The sequence below is a fragment of the Pygoscelis adeliae genome, unplaced genomic scaffold, assembly GCF_000699105.1.
Source record: "Pygoscelis adeliae isolate BGI_AS28 unplaced genomic scaffold, ASM69910v1 Scaffold232, whole genome shotgun sequence".
In the NCBI taxonomy this organism is placed as follows: Eukaryota; Metazoa; Chordata; class Aves; order Sphenisciformes; family Spheniscidae; genus Pygoscelis; species Pygoscelis adeliae.
Window position 1 is genome coordinate 2359581 of NW_008824473.1, and position 23819 is coordinate 2383399.

The following is a 23819-nucleotide window of genomic DNA, read 5'->3' on the forward strand; positions in this document are numbered from 1 at the left end:
ATTTATATAATGGTAGTTTGGTTTTCTAAAGAGCTTGAAATAGAAAAATGTATTAACGTCTGTAATAGTTTGGCTCTATAACGAAGTGATTCTGTTTTGTAAGACTGGAAAAATGGAAGTTGAAGAAGTTTATGACTTTGAGTAGTCAGAGAAAGGGAGAGTGATATATTTTGAATCTTGGTGATCTCTTGCTATTCTAATGTAATTATTATATGAAAAGAAATGTGTTTACCAGCCTCTGAAGTCTCAGTTTCTGGTATTCCAGGTATGCACAAGTATTCAAGTAAACTCAGTACATTTATCCACAATGTAATTAATTACATTTTAATATTTCATTCCTCTTGTTAAAGTTAGTTCAGTTAAGCACTGAATTTTTGAACCTGTTATCTAAGCAATTTGAAATATTATTAGAAGAGAATGCTTTTAAAAACTGCTTCTGTGAAATTACCTATTTTCCACTTGTATAAATATTTCAGTTTTAAATAGCAACACTGTAGTAACACTAATACTACAGGTGTTAAAAGATTTTTCAGGAAACTTTGAATTATACTTGACACTTCTCTTTTTAACATTATTTACTGCAGGATTTGAACAAGCGTTTGTCCCTGCCTGCTGACATCAGGATACCTGATGGCTATCTTGAAAAGTTGCAGATTAACAGCCCGCCATTTGATCAGCCAATGAGTCGACGTTCTCGTAGAGCATCACTAGTAAGTGTAATGCATCTGCCATGCTAAACCAACCTCTCGGTTCTTCAGATTCCATTTAGTGCAGATATCTGTATACCATAGCTGTGATTCAACTTCATTTACACCTTGGCTTTTATGTCCTGAACTTCAGTGTGCACCTCTCCAAAATCCACTGAAGAATTTCACCCTTTTTTCCATTTTTCTTCTGCAAACTTGGCCCTGTCATTTCTCAGTGAAGGTCTTGACCCATTGAAATCAATGGCTAAACTCAGCTCCCAAAGTGCATGCTTAAATCCTTTTGCTTTTTAGAGCAGGGATGATCTGTTTGAGCAAATAGGCCACGTAATCCTAGGTCAAGGCTGGGGCTCTCATGTGATATAGTAGGAAGGCCCTAAAGCAGCATAATATGAAGGCAGGTCCTCCTCACTGTTCTTTTTGTATTTGATAACAAATTTGCTTTCTCAAAATTACTGTTGAGATGATAGATTTTTATTATTTTATTTTTTTTTTAAAAGCATATGTGGATACCTAAGAACATGAATGAAAAAATTTGCATACACCTTTTTAGATTATTGGGTTATTTTAAAAAGTAAGTCTTTCCTTGGAGGTGGCAGAATGAGGATTCCTATACCATAATTAGAGTATAAATGCTAGAAATCCTGGACACTCATATAAAATATGCACGTCTGTGAAGTAGACCAAAAAAATGTTTTGTCTTATTTTTACAAGAATTGTTACATTTCAATCATAATTTGATCTATCCGTTTTCTTAATGTTAATCGAGGTCTTAAGGAATTGCTAGACCAATACTGACTTCTTGAGCAAATTCATTGGTGAGAAAGTCTTTGCAGAGAAAAGCTGGATAGGTTTCTGAAATCTGCATTCTTCTTTGTTTTCTTGGTTTTATGGCTTATTTGCTGAAAAATAAATATGTAAGTACATGTAGTGAATTAGTTTTATTAACTGTGAAATATCTTTATTTTATTCTTTGTGAATTAATAATGTCTATAACAAAGCAATGGTTTTGTTTTTTCCCCTGAAAAAACACAATTTAGTCTGCTAGACTAAAGCTCTGATCTGCATGTCGCCTTTTACAAGAACAATATTAAAAGAGAAAAGACTGGATCAAAGCACTGGAAGTAATAATAATATAGCAAGCTTAAATATTTGTGCCAGAATTTTGTAGCTCATTAACCACTTAGTTACTGATGTAGCACTGAACTGAGGAATAGACTTCCCCAAACCATCTCTTTTCAGATGCTGGTGAAGTGCCTTTTCAGTAGAACCTTTTTGGTGTCAGAATATAGTATTTGGGGGCTGGGTGGATTTGCCTGTATATCTAAATCCCCTTGCTCATTTCGTGGTGAGCCCTGAGAGCAGTTGAAGTTCTGTCCTCTTTACCTTGTAGAAGACAGACAGAAAAACAGTGCCCTCTAATGAATATGGCATGTGTATGGAATCAGCTTCCTGTCACAAGGTTGTTTTGTTTTGCCTTTTAAAAACGCTTTCAGGGCTTAAAAGTCCAAAATGAAACCTGCTAGCAGTGCTGTAGTATGCAGGCATGCATTTGCTGCATTGTCCTTTTGTGATTTCAAACTAACCTTTAAAAAAAAGAAATTCAAGGACTCATTATTCTGAGATTGTCATTGAAAGCTTGCTAGCAGACTGTTAATTACAATATATGAATATTGTGCTGTGCTTCAAAGACACTACTCTTTTCAAGGCTTAGTAGGAATGAATCAAAGGAAAAAAGTTATAAAAAGTATCAAGTGAGGACTTGTTATACTTTAGGTCTGGAGTATTTCTTTGAAATACAACAAAAGACATTAGCTTTTATGGTAATTGTATTTTGTGTATACATGTACATGCATGTGCAGTAGCATAGGTGTAACTCTTATGCACCAGCCATTAAAAGAGACCATAAATACAATACATCAGTGTTTCTGTGTAGTTAAGATAGGCAGATGTGTATTGCAGAAAAAAATTCAATAGTTCAGAAATTATTTTGAAGGAAAAAGGAAAGTGATCTTAGTTTGAGGAATCTAAAAATTAGTTTTTCTTATGAGTGGCAGGCAACCAAAATGTGATTAAAAAATTAAACACATTGAAAGGCAGATCTTGAAGAATCTGTCCTCTGTATGTAGGAAATATTGTATGATTTTATTGTCTAAAGAAGATTTTAAGTTTGTTAGTCTTGATGAACAACATCGAGGTTTCTTTTCTTAGAAATCAGACTTTTAAGTTGTATTCCAGAATGTCTGGCAATAACAAGGCCAATGGCTGTGAGTTCTTTAGTTTCTCCTGTAAACTAAGCAGCCTATCTTTTGAATTCTAATACCATCTAATACTCACTTCAAGATATGTTTGTTTAAGTAGGTCAAAATGTACTTTGGAAACATAATATTTGTTTTACTAATATTGTACCTATATCAGTGGTATGTTTAAAATCTCACTGGAGTTATAAGGGTTGTCAGATATCAACTTTTGCTTGTATTTTGGGATAAACAGCTTGGCTTCAACAAGCTCCTAAGTATGCTTGATACTCATGTATCCTTACGCAGTTTTAAAACATTTCAATTCTAACACTAATTTAATAAAGCAGAATTACTCTTAATACTATGTTAGCATAATTGTGTGCCCATTTTTTCTCTTAGATATGTCAAATACATTTACAGACAAGATCTTACACTTACCTCAGATGTATTTTCATGCATGTGTTCTGAATATTAAGTATTAATCCAATTTTTCTTAGTACACTTTCATATTATATTGTTGTCAAATCTTAATGCAGCAGTATTTATGTTACACTGTGTTACCATGAAATAATATACAACTTTAATATCCATCAGATTTTAGGAGCAAATCAACATACTCAGACTTGTGGATGTAGGTGCTGAAGCCAGTCTGGGGTCAAGGTATCGTTCCTTAGAAAGAAATAGCAAGTGGAGAGCTATGTTTGGAAGTGAAAGGAGGAGGTGATGCTGGGGAGAAAACCTGGCTTTTTTGTCTTAGTGTATGTCAGTAAAGCAAAACCCCATGAAGCCTATGGATTTTGGGTTTTGACAGGGTACAGGCTATATGCACTTTGTAAATTGGTTTAAAAATTGACATGTTTTACATGTCTATTTTCTGCATTCTTTACACTGTAAGAACAGTATAAAGCTTTGGTGTAATTGACAATGGTCTTACGTGAAAATAACTGTAAGAGATAACTGTATTAAATATGAGAGTAGCAGTAGATTTGAACAGGAAAAGAGTAACGACCTTGCAGTCTTCAGAAAAAGGTGTTAGATAGGCAGCCAAACCCTCCTGGCTTGCATTGCAGAGCTAAGTTGGTGATGAAAAAAGAGAAGGTGAATAGATCCAAGTAAAGTACACAAAGACTTGAAGTTATGAGCTGTGAAACGTAAATTGTTGAGACAAAGCTGAAGCTTGTGGAAGAATGATGTTTAGGGATTTTACTGGCAGAGTTTTAGACTGAAAGGCATTGAGAGGTCAGAATAGGAGAGGAAAACTGGAGCCAAGATTTTGAACGTGTTATATATATTAGTAGAGAGCAAATAAGCAATGAAAGTTAACTTTGAAAGCAGCAGTATATGGTTACGCTAAGCAAGAGAAAGTATGAAATAGTTTGAGATGACTTCTGTGCTTTAAGCTATAACAGCCTCATTAGCAGTAATCAGATCAGAAGAGTGGAGAAGACTTAAGTAGGAGGTAGGGTGAAGTGGGGTTTCAGTCTAGGTGTAACTCGGTACGTAGTCCTTCCAGGATATGCAGTAGACTGGCCAACAGGCTGAGTATAAGGCTTGGATGCTGGGACGCGTTTATATCACAATATACTAAATTGTTTTTAAAATAGTGGAACTGTGCGGTGTTTGGTCGAGCACTATCGGGTATTTTTCTGAAACAAAGTTTAGCTTGCTGATTAAATGATGTATAAATAAAGTGTTCAGTTTTAGTGATTGATTTTCCATTTCTTTTCATTGCAGTCAGAAATTGGATTTGGAAAAATGGAAACCTATATCAAGTTAGAAAAGCTTGGAGAGGTATGTATACCTTTCTTGAAATGAGTACTGCTTTCATGACAATGTCTTATGCAAAATTTTACATAAATATTAACTGAAAATCTCTATATCCCTCCCATTGAACTTATCTTTTCATTGAATTTATCTTTTCAGTAAACCAAACATTTTCATCATGTGTAACAATGTCACAACCACACAAATGTTCTATGCATCTATAATAAGCAAAATAAAAGCAGGAAAACCATCACTGAGCTGGGGAAGAGCAAGACTCCATTAGCAAATGCTCTGTGACCTTCTTACATAGGCTGGTTTTGTGTGCAGATAGACAAAATCAATTCTGTCGATAATAAAACTAGTTAAGTCTGGCGTCCTCCTGCCGTGAGTTAGGTGTTAGGGAGCACTCATGCTGGACAAGAAGCCAGCGCTTGCAGGGAGCAGGCAGTAAGCTATGCGTGTTCTGGTAGAGAAGCCTGAACGCCTGAGCTGGGCAGCCAGCCGGGTGCTGCCAAGTGAAATACATAACACTGAGTTTGCCTTTACTTGTGGGAGGGCAGCAATATGGCTTTCTACCTCCACTCAGCCTCTGACTTCCAGAGAAGCGGTAGAATTCAGGAGGGGCCAGGTGTCAGTCCTGTCCAATTTGATTGAGGTTGGCCAACGGGATCAAAAATAGACAAGGAACACTGGAATGGGACGCACTGCACATAGCAGAAGGAAGCAGGGCTGGTCAGCATCTCTGCTGTGCATATTGCAGTTAGTCCTCTGTTTGCAACGTTTTTATTTCCAAATGCATTTATTTTTTATTTTGCCTCTAGTACTTGTTAAATGTGTCACTAGACATGGCATAACATTGTGTATCTTTGGAGGAATGTTAATCTAGTAGCTATCAAGTCATAGTTGCGGGTGTATATTATCTCACTTGCTTACGAAGTCTAGTGGGCAACACCAGGTATGTACTGTAACCTAGGGCAATTTCTGTAACTTTGTTGCTTCCTCTTTGCAATTGCTGGGATTATTTGTACCCACTTGCTGTTTGTCAGAATTTCTTGTCCTTATGTAACATGCCTTGAGAGTTTTGAATCTCTTATTGTCTAAGCAAAAACAAAAACAAACAAAAAAAAGAAAGCTTCATAATATTCACTGTTCATTATGTCAACCAAAATGAAACCTGACAAACCCCCACCCCACCCCCCCCCCCCCAAAAAAAAAAAATCGCATCTGAAATACGTAATGAAGACAAGGAGCTATCAAAAGGAGTTACATGTTTTCATAAAAGTAATGGAAGAGTATGTCTGCAGCCTTCGGAAACATAACTGCAGTGTAGTGTAGAGATACCTGAGCTAGTTTTAATCAAATATAGACTTTCAAGAGGGTAAATGATCCCAACAGTGAACTTAGTGAACTTAACGCTACCTGATCTGACTTCTTTGGTATCCATGTAATTTTCAGAGTTGTTAAGCATATGCATCCCTTCTGTCTTCCGTTGTTCAGACCTGTGCTTACAAAATATTTTTGTAGTTTTACATATATCAGAAGACGACCATGTAAAAACCATTCATACCCAAAATGAAACATATTACAACGCCAGATAGAAGTTTATATTTCCTTTTTTAACTTCTCTTTCAATGAAGGAACAATTTGTAAGAGTTTCCTTTTTCCATTTTGTAGGGTACTTACGCAACAGTTTATAAGGGGAGAAGTAAATTGACAGAGAACCTAGTAGCTCTGAAAGAAATCCGCTTGGAACATGAAGAGGGAGCACCATGCACAGCCATAAGAGAAGGTGATAACTTTTTTTTTTTACTTCTTAGAATTTCAGATTCTTCTGGATTTCTTTTTGACCAAAGTACTGTTGGTACTTGGAAATACATAGGCTACATGTGATATTAATGAAATTGGTATTAGTTTTGATGAGGAAACTTTAGTCTAAACCTATTAAGAGTTAATGTTTCAAATTTATTTACTTTATGGGGGGTGGTTGTGTTCTCAAATGCAGTGTTATAAATGGGTGATTTTATACGGAATTAGACTGTTATTAGTGAGTGACTTTCAGGGATTCAGAATACATTTTACCAAATGCGACTACTGCCTGAAACGTATAATTTAGGAAATATTTACAGTTTGTTACTCAAATGTCTGTTCGGTGTTTTGATTAAATACCTTTCTTATTAACTTAATCTGTATGAGTATTATGTTCTTAAAAACAGCTTTTTAATTTAAAAAAAATAGCTTATATGTATGAACTTGCTAGAAATGCATTTACTGCTCGTGTGTTTTGCATTTATTTATTTTATACTTGCAATTCTCTTTTACAGTGTCATTATTAAAAGATCTGAAGCATGCAAATATTGTTACATTACACGATATTGTGCACACAGACAAGTCTTTGACTCTTGTTTTCGAATATCTGGTAAGTGCTTAAACAACTAGCGAGCTTTACATTCAATTTATTGTTTCTAAGTAACACAGACATAACAAAATTCTGTACTCTTTTTAAAAATACTGGGACCGTTACAGTTTTCTCCTACATCTACATTCATTCAGCTGAAAATGAGAAAAGTGTACTCAGTTCTTAAATTGCTGTAAATTAGTAAATACGGTTCTGATAATTTCAGAGTTTCATTAATAGCAGTTAGTGGTGACCTACCTGAGCAAACTGTCTACTTGTACCAAAATCATTAACTGTGAAGAAGGATAATCACACTATTATTCAAACAATATTTTTCTGTTGTGATGCAACTCTCGCAAGTTAGCTAAGGAAAAAAGTATACTTCAAAGTAAACAACACATTCCATCTGTTTGTAACAATCTTTTCGAGCAAGTGTCCACAATTACAAATCTGACTTGCTCGCCTCTTGCATTGTAGACTTTTCACTTTCTCACTGAAGCTTTACCTAATGATATTTTTTGTATAATATATAAGCGTAATAAGAGGGGTGAAGGAAAAAATCTTTACTTCCAATGTAATTGGAGAATGTAGCAATTTCATAAAATACTGTGGCGCACGCAAGATGGAGGAGAAGGCAATGAGAAATAATGTCTGAGATGATGCAGCTTGCTGGAAAATGGGTATTTATATCCTCTGGAAAGTGAGAGTTTTCTGCATGTTCAGGCTTTTAGCTTTTTTTATTGTTTAACATCTTTTGCAGAAAATCCAGTTTTCTGATTAACTATTTCAATTCTAACAATAAATAATATTCACGTAATCTGTTGTCCACAATTTTACTGAACAATGATGATGGTGTTTTGACAGGACAAGGATCTGAAGCAGTACATGGATGACTGTGGTAACATCATGAGTATGCACAACGTAAAGGTGAGTGCTTCCAGTGACGGTGACTGTCTTCCAGCTTTCTCTGTTCTAAGAATTTCAGAGAACTTAATAATCAGCAGCTATATGGTTTAGGGCTTTTAAAAAAACAAAAACAACCGTAACTTCCTTTTTGACCTTTGGGCCTGGCTTAACTACATTTGACATCAGATGGAGTGTTTCTTTTTGGTTTTGATGGCTTTTAAGCGTTTAAAGCACCGAGAAGAGGAGATTATATAACTTTATATGTTTTCAGTCTCTTTGAAGTTATATATTTAAGATTAAAAACTTCCTAAAAAATAATACATTCATGACTGTTTTGACCTCTTCTTGTCCTTCCATTATTTTATACTAATTCATGAAGTCAAGTCTGTGGTTTGGTATATCCTCAAATAAAATTTGTATATGCACACTGGGGAAAATGTAGCCTCAATCACGAATGTGGGTTTGGATGCCACTGCCTACCACACACGTAAGAAATTAATAATACATATTTAAGAATGAGTGGTGTTCATCTTTCCATTAGTAATAAAAAGGCAATTATTTTCTTTAAGGTTTAATTGTCTGTTGCTTGTAACTATGGCTGTGGCCAGGTTAAGTGACTCAGTTTCCAGTCTGGCCTGCTGAAACTAACTCAGGTTCAAGTGTTACCTCTCGTAAAAAGCAAGTTTTTATTTGGAAAACTGGAATAACTGTTTATGTTCTTTAATACTTACGGCTTTATAAACAAGATTCCAAACAGAGGACGATACTATCTTGAAATGACTGAAGTTGTCCGAGGAGGCTGGATTACCAGTATCACCCTGCTGTGTTGCAGCCTGTGCTGGACTGCACCTTCAAAACCTCTTCATTAAGCCATATATAATTCACATAAGGAATGTTATTTGTAAGGTAGATGTGTTTGAGAAACTCTTCTTGAAAAAAATTAACTTTAAGCTGTGATTCTAAAGAACAAAACCATGGGTGTGCATGCATGGTAGGAAAATTACTTTTATTCTTCTACAGTAGCACATGGCACAAATGTGGTTGACAACACTGTTCAGTACATTGTGAAGTGATGGGTTTTGTGTGCATTCCAGTAGAGTTGTCATCCTTGTTTTTGGCTTAGTTGCATGTTGAGAAATCTGTTCTTAGTTGAATTGCATATGGGATTCAGTCTAGATATTGGTTACTGTTTGGATAGCTTTTTCTTTTATTCTGTTGTCACATTGCAGTAAATATCTCTGGGGAAAGACATCTGCCCTTAACCTACTCTTTTGCTTCCTTTGAGAGTCGGCAAAGGGAAATTCTTTAATTTCTATCTACTTTGGAGAGACAAGAAAAAAAAAACATAATTACGCTTGTGTTTTAGTTAACTGCAAGTTAATAAGTAGTGCTTTAAGCTTAAAAAAAAAATAAAGAAAAGCTGAAAGTGGGAAGCTGACTCTTGTAATAAGTGCAGTTAGAGAACAAGCAGAATCCGCTTGTGGTAATCTGAGCTAAGCAGAGGAACTGTTTTTTCTTGTTTGCCTATGGTTTAAGCAATGCCCTAAGAGCAGATTTATACGGTCAGTACCTTTGGCACTGGGAAACCAGAACAGCTGCTTAACTGTAATAGCTGTAAGTGCTTACCTTACAGTAACTGGAGGGGTTTGGGTCACTATTAACATTTGAGAGACCTCCCTGTCATCATTCCCCTCACATTCCTCAGCTAATTTTAGGGTTTTGAGTTTTAACAAAATGAAGACGTATAATATAAAGATGTGTGTGATCTCTGCAGGTATTCCTGTTTCAAACAAAATTTTGAGCTAATACATGTCGTCCTGTGCTTTTCCAAAAGGATCCATGCCAACTGTGGTGAAGATCCACAATTTCTGTAGAATAATTTGCTTTGCCTTCTTGACTAATCCTTGCAGTCCCAGTGCACGCTAGAGATGGCTATCGATTTCCACAGCAGTCCTGTTAGTATTACTTGGGACTGACTACCCCTGCAACAGTATGGACATGAGTAGAAGAAACAAAACTTGTTGCTTCTCATTCTGCTCTTCGAAAAAGAAAAGAAAGAAAGAAAAAAATCGATCCCAATTCCTTTTTTTCTAGAACAGATAAATCCCACGTAAGCAGACTGAGAACAGATGGATGTAAACGACACCTGCTGTCTATTTGTGCAGTTTAAGAAAAGAATTTGGTGGTGTCACCTGGTACAAAAAACCTGATGTGTTAGAAAATGGTCATATAAAAACATTCTTCTCGAAAGTCCTATTACATGCTGAATTTGTCACATTGGTAAACATTGCTTTCTGTAATGCTCTGACTTTTTTCATTGTACATTTGATCATCTATACTGGCTGAGGACTGTTGTGTGATAAATGCCAGCAACGGCTACCCAGAAGTCCCATGTTTAAGATCAGACTCTTTATACATATAGAAACTGCAAAACAGTAGTTCTTAATGCAGTGATGCAGTAAACTTGCTTGGCTGCCCTCTGCTAAACCTTTCTTCATCCCTTACTACTTCTGTGTCTATATATGTGCAGCATTAATATGCATGACTGAAGTTGCTTGCTTGGCTTGCTGTTCCAAAGGACTAAAATAAACCTGTGTGTGTCAAGGTGAGGGGATGAATATAAATGCCAGAGGCAATTGGGCTGTTTTAGGAATCCTTATTTCCCCATTTCTTCGTGTTTCGTGAGCTTGTGAAATCGAGTGTATTTTTCCAACAGCATGCCAAAACGTCCTTTACAGAGTTTAGCATAATTGGATAGAAAGGATGCTGAGCTGCATTTTCAGAAGGGGCTCTGCAGCAGAAGGGAACTTGAGTATAGTCAGAGACAGTTACCTTTAAAGATATTAGTGTGGGGAAGAGCATTGGTAAATGCTTACTTAAAAATAAACGGCCCTGTGGTTCTCTTCAGTTAAGCAGAACAAATTGCTCTTAAAATCTTTGTTGTAAAGTATCGTGTTAAAGCAATGCATTAGCATAAAGGGATTTTAAATCTGTAAACAATAATGAAGATGTTCAGAATGTGTTCATATGGAACAAACTTACTTTTTGAGAAGTATTTTTGTCCTGCTTACAATACAAAAACTTAACTCTACAGTGCCCAAATGGGCTCTTCTAGTCGTGTAATCTGTAGATTAACATTTTTAGTCTAATTTATATAAATGTTCTCTTTTGTAGCTATTTTTATACCAGATTCTTCGCGGTTTGGCATACTGTCATAGGAGAAAGGTATTACATCGAGATCTGAAGCCACAAAATCTACTAATTAATGAGAAAGGAGAACTGAAGCTTGCAGACTTCGGTATGGCCTGAAATTATGCTGTAACGTATTTTCTTCACTCAGCAAAAGGGAGGCATCTTTCCTTGTAAAGGAAAGGTCTGTAGTGAATTTGTGCGTTCTCAGGTGGAAAATGAAAGTCAGCCTTTTATAGGATATTAGTAATCAAAGTAATACGTGTATAGGTAATACTGTGGCTTGACTTGCGGTTTGAAAGTAGCCTTACAGCTTCCTTTGAAACTGACACTTAGTCAAATCCTTAAGGTGGAGCTCAAGTTGCTTTTCGTAACACTCCACAATCACTCCAAAGCAGAGTAACCCTGACGGGAGAGAGAAAGGGTCTGTCCACGTGCTAAATTGTCAGGTGTTACTCCATCACTGATACACCAAGTTCCTTTGGGATTTCCAGCAGAGTGGGGCATTCACAGTTTCCTGTTACCTTCTGTGTCAGGAAGGTCCTTTGAAAGTTGTGCTACCACTGGTTTTTCCCCTTGTGTGTGAATGAAAGTTGCTCAGAAGATTGCATCTAACATGATAGACCTAAATTTTATTGAAGATATTACTGACAAACTGACAATGTTAGGATGGAAAACCCCTGCTGATCCAACGCTGATTTGGTCTGTTTCCACCGTTTCATTATTCATTTGTTGCCTTCTGCCTTTTGCAATGTAACTCTCAAATGGAAATAGTGCAGAAGGGTTTTCACGGGGGGAGGTGTCATATTGATCTGGTGCTTTGTTCTTTTAATGAAATTTATAGGATTACTCCAGGTTTTGATCCGTTTACCTGTCTTCTATGCTTAAAAATGCTGATCATGAGATTGCTGTAAATACTAAGAGGCAAATCGCAAGTTGTAGAAATGTATTTATTAGGGCTTTTTAATGAACCTTAAGGAAAGATATTTAGCAAGTATAATAAGGTTGATTTCGCTCTTAAAAATTCTTTGTCAATTTCATGCAAAAAAAAGATCTCGGCAAGCTGCACATGACTGTTTATTTCCCTTTTTATCAAGGATTGGCTAGAGCGAAGTCTGTTCCTACAAAGACCTATTCCAATGAAGTTGTCACGTTATGGTACAGACCACCTGATGTTCTCCTCGGATCTTCAGAGTATTCAACTCAAATTGACATGTGGTTTGTATAGCTTTGTCTAATTTAAATTTTTGTTCTCAGTCAAGTTGAAAAATGTGAACTCATTATTATATAGTAGCATCATCCTTTGAATTTTTGAAGGCTACAACTGAGTTAGATTTTTAGAGAAAGGATTGGCAGACAGGGAAGATGCTATTATTTCTCTCTGAAAATGCAGAGTACCTTTTTATTGCTTGGAGTAAGCAGGCATTTAGGCCCGCAGTGTTAGGGTTAAAAAACCGAACATGTTCTCCTAATGACATGATAACGTGGTATTTTACTATGAACTTTAATACAATTGATAAACTTGACATCTGAAGGAAGGGGATATAATATAGCTATGACATAGGTTTTGTTTAGTCTTTGACAGTTCTTTTGTTGCTACATATCCTTCAAAACAATATTTTTAATAGCAGCGTGTGGCTAACAACTAATTTAATTATTCCAATTGAAGAGAAATCACAGAAGTCTTGAAAGCTTAAATTGTTGGTTTGTTTCTGATTTATCTTCTTCTCTGTTTTTATAAAGGGGCGTCGGATGCATATTTTTTGAAATGGCATCAGGAAGGCCTCTTTTTCCTGGTTCGACTGTTGAAGATGAACTGCACTTAATTTTCAGACTTCTGGGTAAATGGATACTTTTAGCAGTAACGTTAATGCTATGTGTTTGTTCTTCTAAACCCTTTTTCCACGAGAACTGTAGATCTTTATCTATAAAAAATGATATTTTATTGTGCATTGTAATTAAGGTGAATAAGTGTACTCGATGAAAAATGATTGAGCTGAGTGCACAGCTGAGTTTGTACAACATAGACTCATTGACTGATTTTTTTTTTTCTTTCTTTCTTTCTTTCTTTCCTGTTTAAGTTACAGGATTAAATGCTTATTTATGTCAAAGTTGTTTCTTTACATTTTTTTAAGTTGGAATTTGTTGCTTTTTTTAAACGCAGGAACCCCATGTCAAGAAACATGGCCAGGCATTTCTTCCAGTGATGAATTTAGAAACTACAACTTTCCTAAGTATAAACCGCAACCCCTCATCAACCATGCACCGAGGTACTTTGTGTTTTATTAATAGAAAATATGCATCCCTGTGGCTTTGCATATCTGTAAACGTGAACATGTTTCCAAGTACGGTCTGCTACTGAATGCTGGAAAACTACACATCAGTTGTGTTATTGTGGGCAGATAGTAATGCAAAGCATAATCCTGGTACTGTGTGATTACTTTGTCTAATATCATTCAAGGTACCACAGCTCCTTAATGACCTATAGAACTATGAACTCTGATTAATAATGCCTGCATAGTAGGAGTATTCACACAGCACTTCCCAAATAACCCAAATTCTCTTCTGTTATATAATAGGCCCATTGTTAAAATGGCAAGGTTTCCTTGAGCAGTCTCTCGAAATCATTCTAAAACCACTATGAGGAATTTGAAGGGTCTGCACAGTTATTATAAATAAACTTTGTAACAAAAACTACAAGATTTGTCATCGACTCTGAACAAAAAGATCTAACATTGTGTCCTTCTAGTAAATGAATAGTGTTAGGCTTTAAAAAAAAAAAAAAAAGCTTTTTTGCTGAAATAAATGATCCAGGTCAACCTAGTAAATCACAATCCAAAGCTCAGGGTTTGTCTGTCCCCAGTGTTTTTCACGTAGTCTTGTTCTGGGATATTGGTACTTGTATGTATACACATAAACATGCAGAAAAGTTGTTTAGGTGAAAGCATTTCCATGTTTAAATTTAATTTTCAGGTTTGATATCGTTTAAAGACGTCAGTTTCTTTGCAGTTTTGCTTTTGTAAGTATGGTTCAATAACTTCAAATATTTTTTTTTTTAGGCTAGACACGGAAGGAATTGAATTGATAGCGAAGTTTCTTCAAGTAAGATGTGTTTTGTGGCTTTACTTTATAAAAGTGCAAGCTTAGAGTTTTAATATATTATTTACAAAATGTATTAGAAGCTGCGGTATCTGTTAGATCTATCTCAAAGTGGAATATGCAGCTGAGTCTGTAGTGGACGGCAGATTTGGGAAGAATGACAGTTTTGGGAAGCCTATGTACTGTAAGAATTTAAAACCTGATGTTTAATACACCCCACCCCACCCCACCCCCCCAATGATTTCTCTTACTACTTTTTGTAAAAACAGAATTGATTCTATGTTAGCAGTTCCCTGAAAAAACTAAATCTCTGGTGAAATACAGTATTAAATCAGAATTTTTAAATACAAATACTGAATTTCTGTAACGATGAACTTAGCTTACTACTAGAGGAGCAGTTACTAAGGTGTAATATTACTCTTTGATCTTGCAAACTGTATTCAAAAGGTGAAGTGATGTGTGGGTTTAATCTTTTAATCTGTATTAAAAATGATCCAGAAGTAAGAAGAGGGGAAGCAAGATGGAAGGCCAGCTCTTAAGTTTTTGACTAGGTGCAGAAGCATTGTAACTTCAGTGTTAAAAATTCTTAGTACGTAAGGTGGGGGTCATTTACTCTGCTTTGCAGGCTATGATTTAAATTCTACATCAGGTCTTCATCGGTTTACACATTGTGTCAGAACAGTCCTTGCAGTCCTTGTTTGGACTTTGTTCTTACGTGTATGCAGCTTTTTAAATGGCTGCGTCTTTGTCCAGATGTCCACATATGCCAAGCAGGAGACATTTGAGCACAGGCTGAAGACCGTGTTGTCTAAAGTTCCATTTCATGCAAAACGCTGCAGCGTAGTCCATTGAATTAGAAAACTTCTGCGATCTCGTGTAATAGCATTTCATTGCAATTTATTACTAGAATATAATGTAGACAGAAGTCTGTCATCTAATTGTTTTTACATCTGTAAATAAAGACTATATTTTTGACTTGCATCCATTTACAGGATTTATTTTGACTATTTTAGCAATCTTGTTATATGTTGATAATACTGATTTAGGTAACATATGTTAGATTTTCATGTGTGAAATAAAAGTAATGAAAACAAATTTGTCCTAGAGAGTTGGCGGGAAATACTGAGCAAGTAGAACCCTCTTTCTCCCTTTGATAAAATCACTTGATGCAAAGTGGTTTTTCATGAAAACCAACACGCTTGTATCCTTTTATGTTAATAGTATGAATCAAAGAAGAGAATTTCAGCAGAAGAGGCCATGAAACACGCATACTTCAGAAGTCTTGGAACAAGAATACACACTTTGCCTGAAAGTAAGAGGAGTGGTAAAGTAGCAGAGTATTGTTAAGCTGGTACATTGCTTAAGGAAAAACTCTCGGTAAAGTAGCAGAGTACTGTTAAGGTAGTACATTGCTTAAGGAAAAACTCTCAAGTCTAATCTATTAAAGAAGTCCTGTATATATTGACTTAAGTATTTGAGAATAGGAAACTTTTTTTAATCTAAACTGTATAATTAAAAATAGAACTTTGTTCAATAAAGCATCGTTATGTTTGGATATGAATTGATTTCTTTGTTACATTCCAGGTGTTTCAATATTCAGTCTAAAAGAGATTCAGTTGCAGAAAGACCCTGGCTTTCGAAATTCCACTTACCCAGAGACAGGTATGGAAAGCTTAATATTTTCTCATATCTGCAAACAGAATGCTGTGCCAGAGACATTTGGAACTGGAAAACACTGTTAAATTGGTCTGTCTGAATGTACTCAAACAAATATCAAGAATGATTTGCTCAGATTCCTGTAGAGACATATAAGCTAAATGCACAGAAAGAGGGATGGGCAGAGGGACTGTTAATACGAGAATGTCTTGGCGTTTCAAACCGTTACTGTGTGGGTGAATGGTAGCAAAGTAAAAAAAAAAAAAAAAAAGGGCAAAAAGTGCAAATACAAGACAGATCCTGAGACTGGTTTAAGCACAACGGATATTCTCTTGAAATGGAAAGACGGAAGGTGTAGATAATAACTGAATAGTCTGTTGTGCGAGTGCTTCGGTTTCTTACCGTGGTCCACGTTCTGTTGCAGGACATGGGAAGAACAGAAGGCAGAGCATGCTTTTTTAAAGTGGGCCATGCGGAGTCAAGCCCAAGCCCATCCTATCAGTCAAGGACTCGGATCTGAAGGCAGTGCTCTCTGTTGGTGGACTCGGAATCGCAGTTTGTCTACACTGTCCTCTTCACAGTGGAGTCTTTTTATTTCCAACCTGCAGATTATGTTTTTATATTTGTTGTCACAGTGTGACAATTTTTTGTACAGTTGGTTTTAAGGTCTCCTCTGCCACTAGAGCCAGTAGGTTACAGCTGTTGATGTAACTGTAGCTGCAATTTTTGTGCAGGACTGAGAAACACAGTGCATTATTTATTGCGGAATCATTGCTGCTAAATAACTACTGTCTGTATAGTTAACACAACAGTTCCATGCCTGAAGAAGTTGCAATGGCTTTATAATATGTGAATGCATCTGTTTCTCTTCATAAAATGTTCTACTGCTGCAGGGTTTTTTTCTATTTCTTAAACTGCAGCGTTTCCTGGAATGTAAACATAGCTTTGCTTGGCTATAGGTGAACCATCTTTAATGCTCTAAGTTCATGGCACTTAATTCCTTATTTAACATTGGAAGTATGTGTTGAAATAGTTGAAAAATTATAACGCATATTATGTTTTTGAAAAGCACATGGTGTGAAAGTTGATTCAAACAAGTGAACAGTACCTATTGTTTGCTCTCAGATCCTACGTTAGTTATTGATACATTAGAGCATGGAGACTGGATGATAAATTTTGTCAGGCTTACTCCAGCATAAGATATTTGCACATTGTTGTGCATGTGGGGCCTGCAGAAGCGATGACTTGCAGAAGCAATGACTTTTTTTACCTTGTTTTTAACTTAGAAACACAAATAGTAAAAAGACGATTCGTATACGTTGGACCCTGGCTTACTTTTGAAATGCAGAATTTCATTACAGAGGAACAGGACAACTAATTACAAGAACATGGGAGTAACGTCACGCTTTTCCCACCTTGTTGCTCTCCCATTTGTGCATTATTCACTTGAAATCAACGGGAAGGATGCAAGTTTGTACTTGATAAGAGCTCACTATGCTACAGAGATTTTGCAATGGGAACTTAGAGAGTTTTTCAGATCTTAGATGTTACCTGTTTACCAGAGATAGTAATCATGTTCCTGCTATGCTTATGCATCTCAGTGAGTATCATAAGTACACCCTTGGTGACGGTTACAGTATTTTTAAGCATTTGTGTTCACCCTTATGAACCTATTTGTTTAGTGCATCTTAAAGAGACTGTAAATCTTTATTGGTATATTTTGAAATGGTCATGTAAATCTTTGGCTGGTATATCATGAAAATAGTCATAGGTAACTTAATTTTTCCTGACATTCACTGTAAAACATTCAGGGGTCCTACCATTTCTGTTCAGGAAATCTTGTAGTTTATTGTTATTTAACAGTATTAAGTGAATTTTTGTATATTTCATTTTAACTTTATTTGTGAATAGTGATTGTGGCATGTTTGGGGGTGTTTTATTAATATTTCATTGATACTGGTAAATTTGAATTGGGATTTTTTTTTTTTATTTTCTGGAGGAGAGAAATTCATGTGTAATGGTGACTGTTGGACCACTACTGCTTTTCAGCATTTGTAAACCGGTTTTACGTTAAATCTTGTAGACCTAACAAACTGCTGTTATTTCTAACTGACCGACCTGTATTAATATTGTACTTCTGAAAGTATAAATATTATGTGGAATTCTTTGGTTTTGTTTTGACATTTATAATAACAAAGGCCCTGTGTTGTTAAAAATACAGACTAAGTGAACTTGCGGTTCTTGGGACATTGTTGGAAGCGTTTAGCCAGATCTGTGCGTTGTGGGAGTCGTCAGTTTTAACTTTGGCCGCTTGTTAGTTCACGCGACGCAGAAGTAGTGGCAGTGGAAAGTAACGTGGCTCATCCGCGACTGAGGCCGTTCAGGATCGTATCGCAAACGTGGTCCGTAGTCTTAATTATTAGCAAGCAAGTCCTGCATGTCAGACGGTATCAGAAGTCTCTCGCCGAGGTCTAGGAGCGTAATACGTGTCTCGGATACGTGCGTGGGTCTCCCACTGATGCCAGTGGGACCGTTATGTGTGTGTCAGAGGCAGGTTTGGCACTGATGAAAAACCTTTGTCCTGAAATAGTTGTTATATATTTTTTTATAGTAGCTACGGATCTGATCTAGATTTTATACTGATTAACTTTGTAGGAAATACGTTGTGGACGTGATGGTGTTGAAGAAGGAAGTGTCAGAAGAACGTCTCCTTTTTTCACAAAAGTAGTGAAGATATAGAGTAAATGTTCACTGTGGATAAATGTGGCATTTAGCATTTCTAGGACAGTAATGTTTTATAGGTCATAAAAGAACAAGTATAACGTGACACTAATGAGTAAAGGACTTAAAGGTTTAACTGGTAAAATGAAGTGCATTAATAACTTTAGAAAGGGATCAGCTGCAGCTAACAAAAGGAGGTTTCCATTTTAAGTCGGAATTCAGCTTTTTTGTTACAGATGAAAAGATCTTCCGTAAAATTAAAGCACTCTGTTCATAAAGAGATTTTTTTATAAGGACCTATAAGCGAACCGGTTTTCTTCATCAGGAGGTAGCTTTAAAGAATGTATTTCTTAAGAAACTTGGCATCTGCGGTCAAGCCAGTTTCTTTCTTTTTTTTGATTGTCTATAATTGAAACTCCTGCATCAGCAGAGACAATTCTGTGGCAGGTGCCCGTTCGGGGCAGTAGTCAGCGAGTCTGAAGTCGCCGGGCATTTCTCTGCCACCCTTTTCGTGCAGTTCGGCGTTCTGCCTCCTGCCCGACAGCATCAGGCACTGCGGACTTGGTTTGGCTGTCCCCGAGAACTGTAGGGACTGCTGGCCTTTTGGGGAGAAGACCCTCAACCGTGACGAAAACCAAGCAGGTAGTCGCTAAAAGTGGATGACTTTCAAGGTTTGGCGTGATGACCTTTGCTGCAGATGAGTGATCGGTTAACGAGAAACGGCCTGCAAGTTGTTGCTGATGAAGTAATTATTTTTAGGAGATACCCGGCGTATCCCATCTACCCCGGGGTAGGAACGCCAAGGTGTGTGTATAGGTGCGTGTAGGAACAAGGTGGGCTTGAGGACAGGAAGGAGGCGGGCGGTGCTGAGGTTGCGTGCACGTGCAGGTGGAGGTTGCAGGGGAGAGCGGGTGGGCGGAGGACGGGAATTGACAGGGCGGGACAGAGCGGGGGGTTGAAGGGGCAAACCAGCTGCTCAGCAGCGCTCTAGTGGGACGTGCATCTCAACACAGCTGTGTTATTTTTGTGCTGCTTTGCCACAGCATCAAGTAGCCAGAGTGTATCCCTGAATTGGGCAATAAAAGTTAAAATAAACAATTATGAAAGAATCTACTTACTTTGTATTTGCAAATCATTTGAAAAACCGCAAGGTAGCGTTCTTTGGGCTGCTTGCTTGTTGTTTGCGCATGAGTTTTTCGGTGTAATAAAGGTACCTTGTTTCTGTCTTGCAACGTTAAGAGGGAATGAAGGGTCAGAATACATTCGGTTATTGAGGACAAAATATATGAAAGGTATGTTGTAAATATCCCCAAGCTAATTCTTGTAAACCCAGGAAGTACCCGGAATTAAGGTCAGATTTGAAAGAAATCCAAAGCAAATCAGGGTATGGAAATGCACAGCTGTAGCCTATAGCGACACTGAAGAAAAATGAGAACTCGCCTTGTCCGTGACCACATGTGGCCGTTTTGTCTGGTCACTGAGGGGCAGAGCCGAAATAATTTGTGCACCTCGTTAGCACATTTCGATACCTTTTTTCCCTTAGCAAAGTTTGGCTTTGAAACAAATGCAACATTTCTATGAAATTTCTTAAAGTTGGGGAGGAACTTGAATGCTTACTTTTTACAGAGTGCCTGCCCGTGGGCCCCCCGCCCATTTCAGAGACTGGGCTCTTAGAGATTTAGTGCTACTCTTTGCCCTGCGTGTGGGTCAGCAACACGCATGTATCTCGCCAACATCCATGTCAGACCGATTTAAGAGACTGATAACAAGTACCGATTATAAAACGTAAAGGAAGCACTGTGCAAGTGTTCAGCTAATTGGTACGTTGTGAAGTAAGCTCTGCCTGTACAGGTAGGATGATTCTGAAAAGTATAAAAGCCAAGTAGATACCGTGGGCTTTGTAACTCACACCATGCAGCCTCTTCATCTGCAGGGTTTAGCTGCGGAGAAATCAAACCCGTGTTCCAGGCCACAGTGGAAATTCGTGTTGTCAGAACTGGGATTAGAGGTTAGCTATTCTAGATTTTTGGGGTTTTTTTTAATCTTTTGTGTGTGATTTTCACCGGGCTGTACCGCGCCTCTCTCGCTAACTGAAAGAAAAAGATTGATGTCAGTGGAAAAACGTGTACATTGCAATTTTCCATTATTTTCACATGTTTTCTAAAATCCCTGAACTCAAATGAGTTCTGTAATTTTTGAGCCAACTTAAGCTGTGAATGCATACATATGCACATACTTACTGATGTAAATAACTGCCTAATTTATTGTCCTGGCTGCATCCTCCAAAATCACTTCAGAAACGGGCCCTGCCCGAGCAGATTGCTTTTGTGGTCCTCCTAGTGAAATACAAGTCTTGTTCAGCTCAGATGCCGTACCTTGGAACACGTTTTTCCCCAGAGAGCTGTGAAGTTCCTTCATTTGCTGCAGTGGGATCTTCTTGCTGATGGAAATGCCGTCGCAGCGGGTTGCAAACCGGGGAGAATGCTCTTCCCTGTCCCCTCTCCAACACGCTCTTGCGGAGCCACCTCCCTGCGGGCCCCGCATGGCAGCGTCAGCGCTGCCTGCTCCTCCTCTTGCACACCCTGAGCTTGTTTTTTCAAGGACTCTTCCATCCCTCCCCCCCCCCCCCTCCATTTCCTTAACTTGCAGGAGGAGGCAGCTGGCCTGGAGCCACGTGAGGAATAATTAAGGTTAGGTTTATCCTTTCGCACTTCTTGCAGAGTGAAGACGAACTGGTGGGAATCTTTCAAGAAAAAAACCCGGCATGTCCTGGAGTCCTCTCCTCTAGGGTGCTTTCCTACAAATACCGCCCCCCCCTGCAGGCAGGCCATGATGCTGATCGCTCCAGAGTCCTTGCCTGAGGTTCATTCTCCTTTTTTCATTTAAATAAATTTATACTCCTCCTCACTAATGCAGTTGATCTCTTTGCCCTCAAGAAATAGGTTTGTACTCCCATCTGTGTAGGCAGAGCGCTCGCGTATTAATTGGTCAGAGCAGTTACAGTTTGGGGCTAAAAGAGGCTTCAAAAGTTGTAGTTTTCTGGCGACTTTGTCGAGGTATGCTTAAATCTGAGTGACCCGTGTTTGTTTATCCTGTAGGATATAGAGACAGCCTCAAGATCAGAAGGGCACGCTGACGCCCTTACGTAAAAGAGACTACCTGTAGTTACTGTGCCTGTTCCGAATTCATTTGGTGGTCATGATGGCTTCTGAAGATGCTTCCTGTAGGCACCAGGTCACACAGCCTCTTGGCGTAGAGACTTGTTCTGTTAAAATAAAATGCTGTAGTCTGTTTTAAAGGACCATCTCCCCTTCAAACAGTCATCTCGGTGACAGTTCGTTACTTCTTTGGTAGGTATTTCCAGATTGGCAAGCGCCGCCTGTCTGGTGAGACTAGTTTTATTCAGACAAAACAAGTTATTCCTTGTTGACGTCGTGGACGGGTGTCAAACCTTCCTTCTTCCGTCGTTTGTTACCACCCATCACTGTTTTCCCCACCTTGAAAGTTTTCTTTAGAACTGAAGCCGCTCGCCTGCGACAGGGCAGACGATGCGTGCGGTCCCTTGGCAAAGCTACCCAGCAGCTGTGGCCCTACTGGTGCACGCTTGCTTTTTGGGAAAAAAAAAAAACCCCACAATGTAAAGGTAAGCCCCAAATAGCCTAATCGTGCACCCAGCCTGTATAATACTGGAAACTTTTTGTGCATTGCTGAAGCATGAATAAAGTGTAAATCTATCCAAAAAATCCCTCGAGTGTGATCAAATTGCAATTACTACCAAGGATACTGAAGAGAATGACCCCCGTTTTGTTCCCCAGGATTGTTGGCTGGGAGCTCTCCATGCCACAGAAATACTGACGCTTTCACAGTATTTATTTTAAAAACATTTATTTGATTTTTCTCTACAGTTAAAAAGATATCTGTTAATAAAACTCAATAGAAAATTACCAATAGAATATTTTCTTCGAAGCAGAAGGTATAATAATCTAGTGTTTTAGGTAAGCATTAGACTTGAGAGGCTGGACTTCATAAATTCTTCCCAGTAGGAAGAATTTTTGTTCCACGTAATTGACCGATTTGGAAGGCAGATTTCATTTTGAAAAGTTTTTTTTTTAACTGAAAAGTCAACTAACAAGATGTGTTCTGTTGCTATTTTTCATTCTCTCAAAGGTGAGAAGACAGCGCTGCTTGCTTGTTTCTGGGTGTCTTCCCTTAAGTTTTATGGGATTCTCCCGGATCCTTTACAGTAATGTGTTGCAATAGATTTTTGTCCCAGAATTGCTATTTTCTGCTATCTTTCAAAGAAACACAAAGTCACTCAAGGGGCAGGAGGGTGGGAGGGGAGGGGTGCGGGGGGGGTGTTGAGGTGTCTTGAGCCTTTTGAAAAGAAAAAAAAAATCTGCCTTATTAATGGTAAAACCTTGGAAGAAACAAAGTCATGAGAGTCTGGATGCTTTTTCTTTTAAGACTCTCTCCTCTGTCACGCGCTCCCTCCTCTCGCATTCAATCTGGGGGTTTTGCAGTGTGGTATTCATTACTTCTTACTAAGTCAAAGACCAAATTTTCATGAGTATCTTTACTTTTTAAACTCAGAGTGAGAAACACTCCATCTCTGTGCCTTGTTCTCCCGTTAGCTATACCGGCGTGTGGAAGGCGAGACTTTGCCGAAGTAGGCAGTCATACTTACTTAAAAATGAGACAAGAGTTGGCTCTAGAGGGTGAATAATTGCCTCTCTAACGTAGTTACTGAAAAATACTCCGGGTACCTGGGAGGAATCCACTGAAAGCGAAATGTTTGACCTGCGAGCCCTTGTGATTTAATCTCCACTAGACTAGTCAATCCCATCAGTTACACGCTGCCTTTTCTTCCAACCTCTTCTGATTTTGCTCAGTATAAAATTTCCTTTCGCTCGTAGATTTTTGCATGGGTTCACCTTCTGGTTTGGACTCCGCGGGGTGGCACCTCTTGGAGCTCTCAAAACGCCGATTCACGCGACTGACTTCCCATGCGTTTCATTCTTTTTCCTTACGTCTTGCACCTAATCGCTCAGTTTATCAGCACCGGTACTTGGTACAGATACGGCAGGTTTTTATCCCGTTAATCACTGCGAGTGAAACTGAGGAGTCATTTTTGGTTGTGCAACCCAG

At 38.0% G+C, this 23819-nt stretch overlaps 1 protein-coding gene across 2 annotated transcripts in view; it reads left to right on the plus strand.

The window, feature by feature from the left end:
• The window catches only part of CDK17 (cyclin-dependent kinase 17), a 56817-nt gene extending 38628 nt beyond the window's left edge, over positions 1-18189 (plus strand). For both annotated transcript variants that reach the window (XM_009321308.1, XM_009321307.1), the window contains 13 exons: positions 585-710; positions 4679-4735; positions 6383-6497; positions 7030-7124; positions 7968-8030; positions 11184-11307; positions 12296-12416; positions 12942-13039; positions 13363-13468; positions 14258-14300; positions 15519-15609; positions 15882-15959; positions 16378-18189. In XM_009321308.1, coding sequence (XP_009319583.1) covers positions 585-710; positions 4679-4735; positions 6383-6497; positions 7030-7124; positions 7968-8030; positions 11184-11307; positions 12296-12416; positions 12942-13039; positions 13363-13468; positions 14258-14300; positions 15519-15609; positions 15882-15959; positions 16378-16415 — 1155 coding nt within the window. In that variant the 3' untranslated portion in view covers positions 16416-18189. The remainder of the gene's footprint in view (positions 1-584; positions 711-4678; positions 4736-6382; positions 6498-7029; positions 7125-7967; positions 8031-11183; positions 11308-12295; positions 12417-12941; positions 13040-13362; positions 13469-14257; positions 14301-15518; positions 15610-15881; positions 15960-16377) is intronic.
• Positions 18190-23819: the final 5630 nt, after the last annotated feature.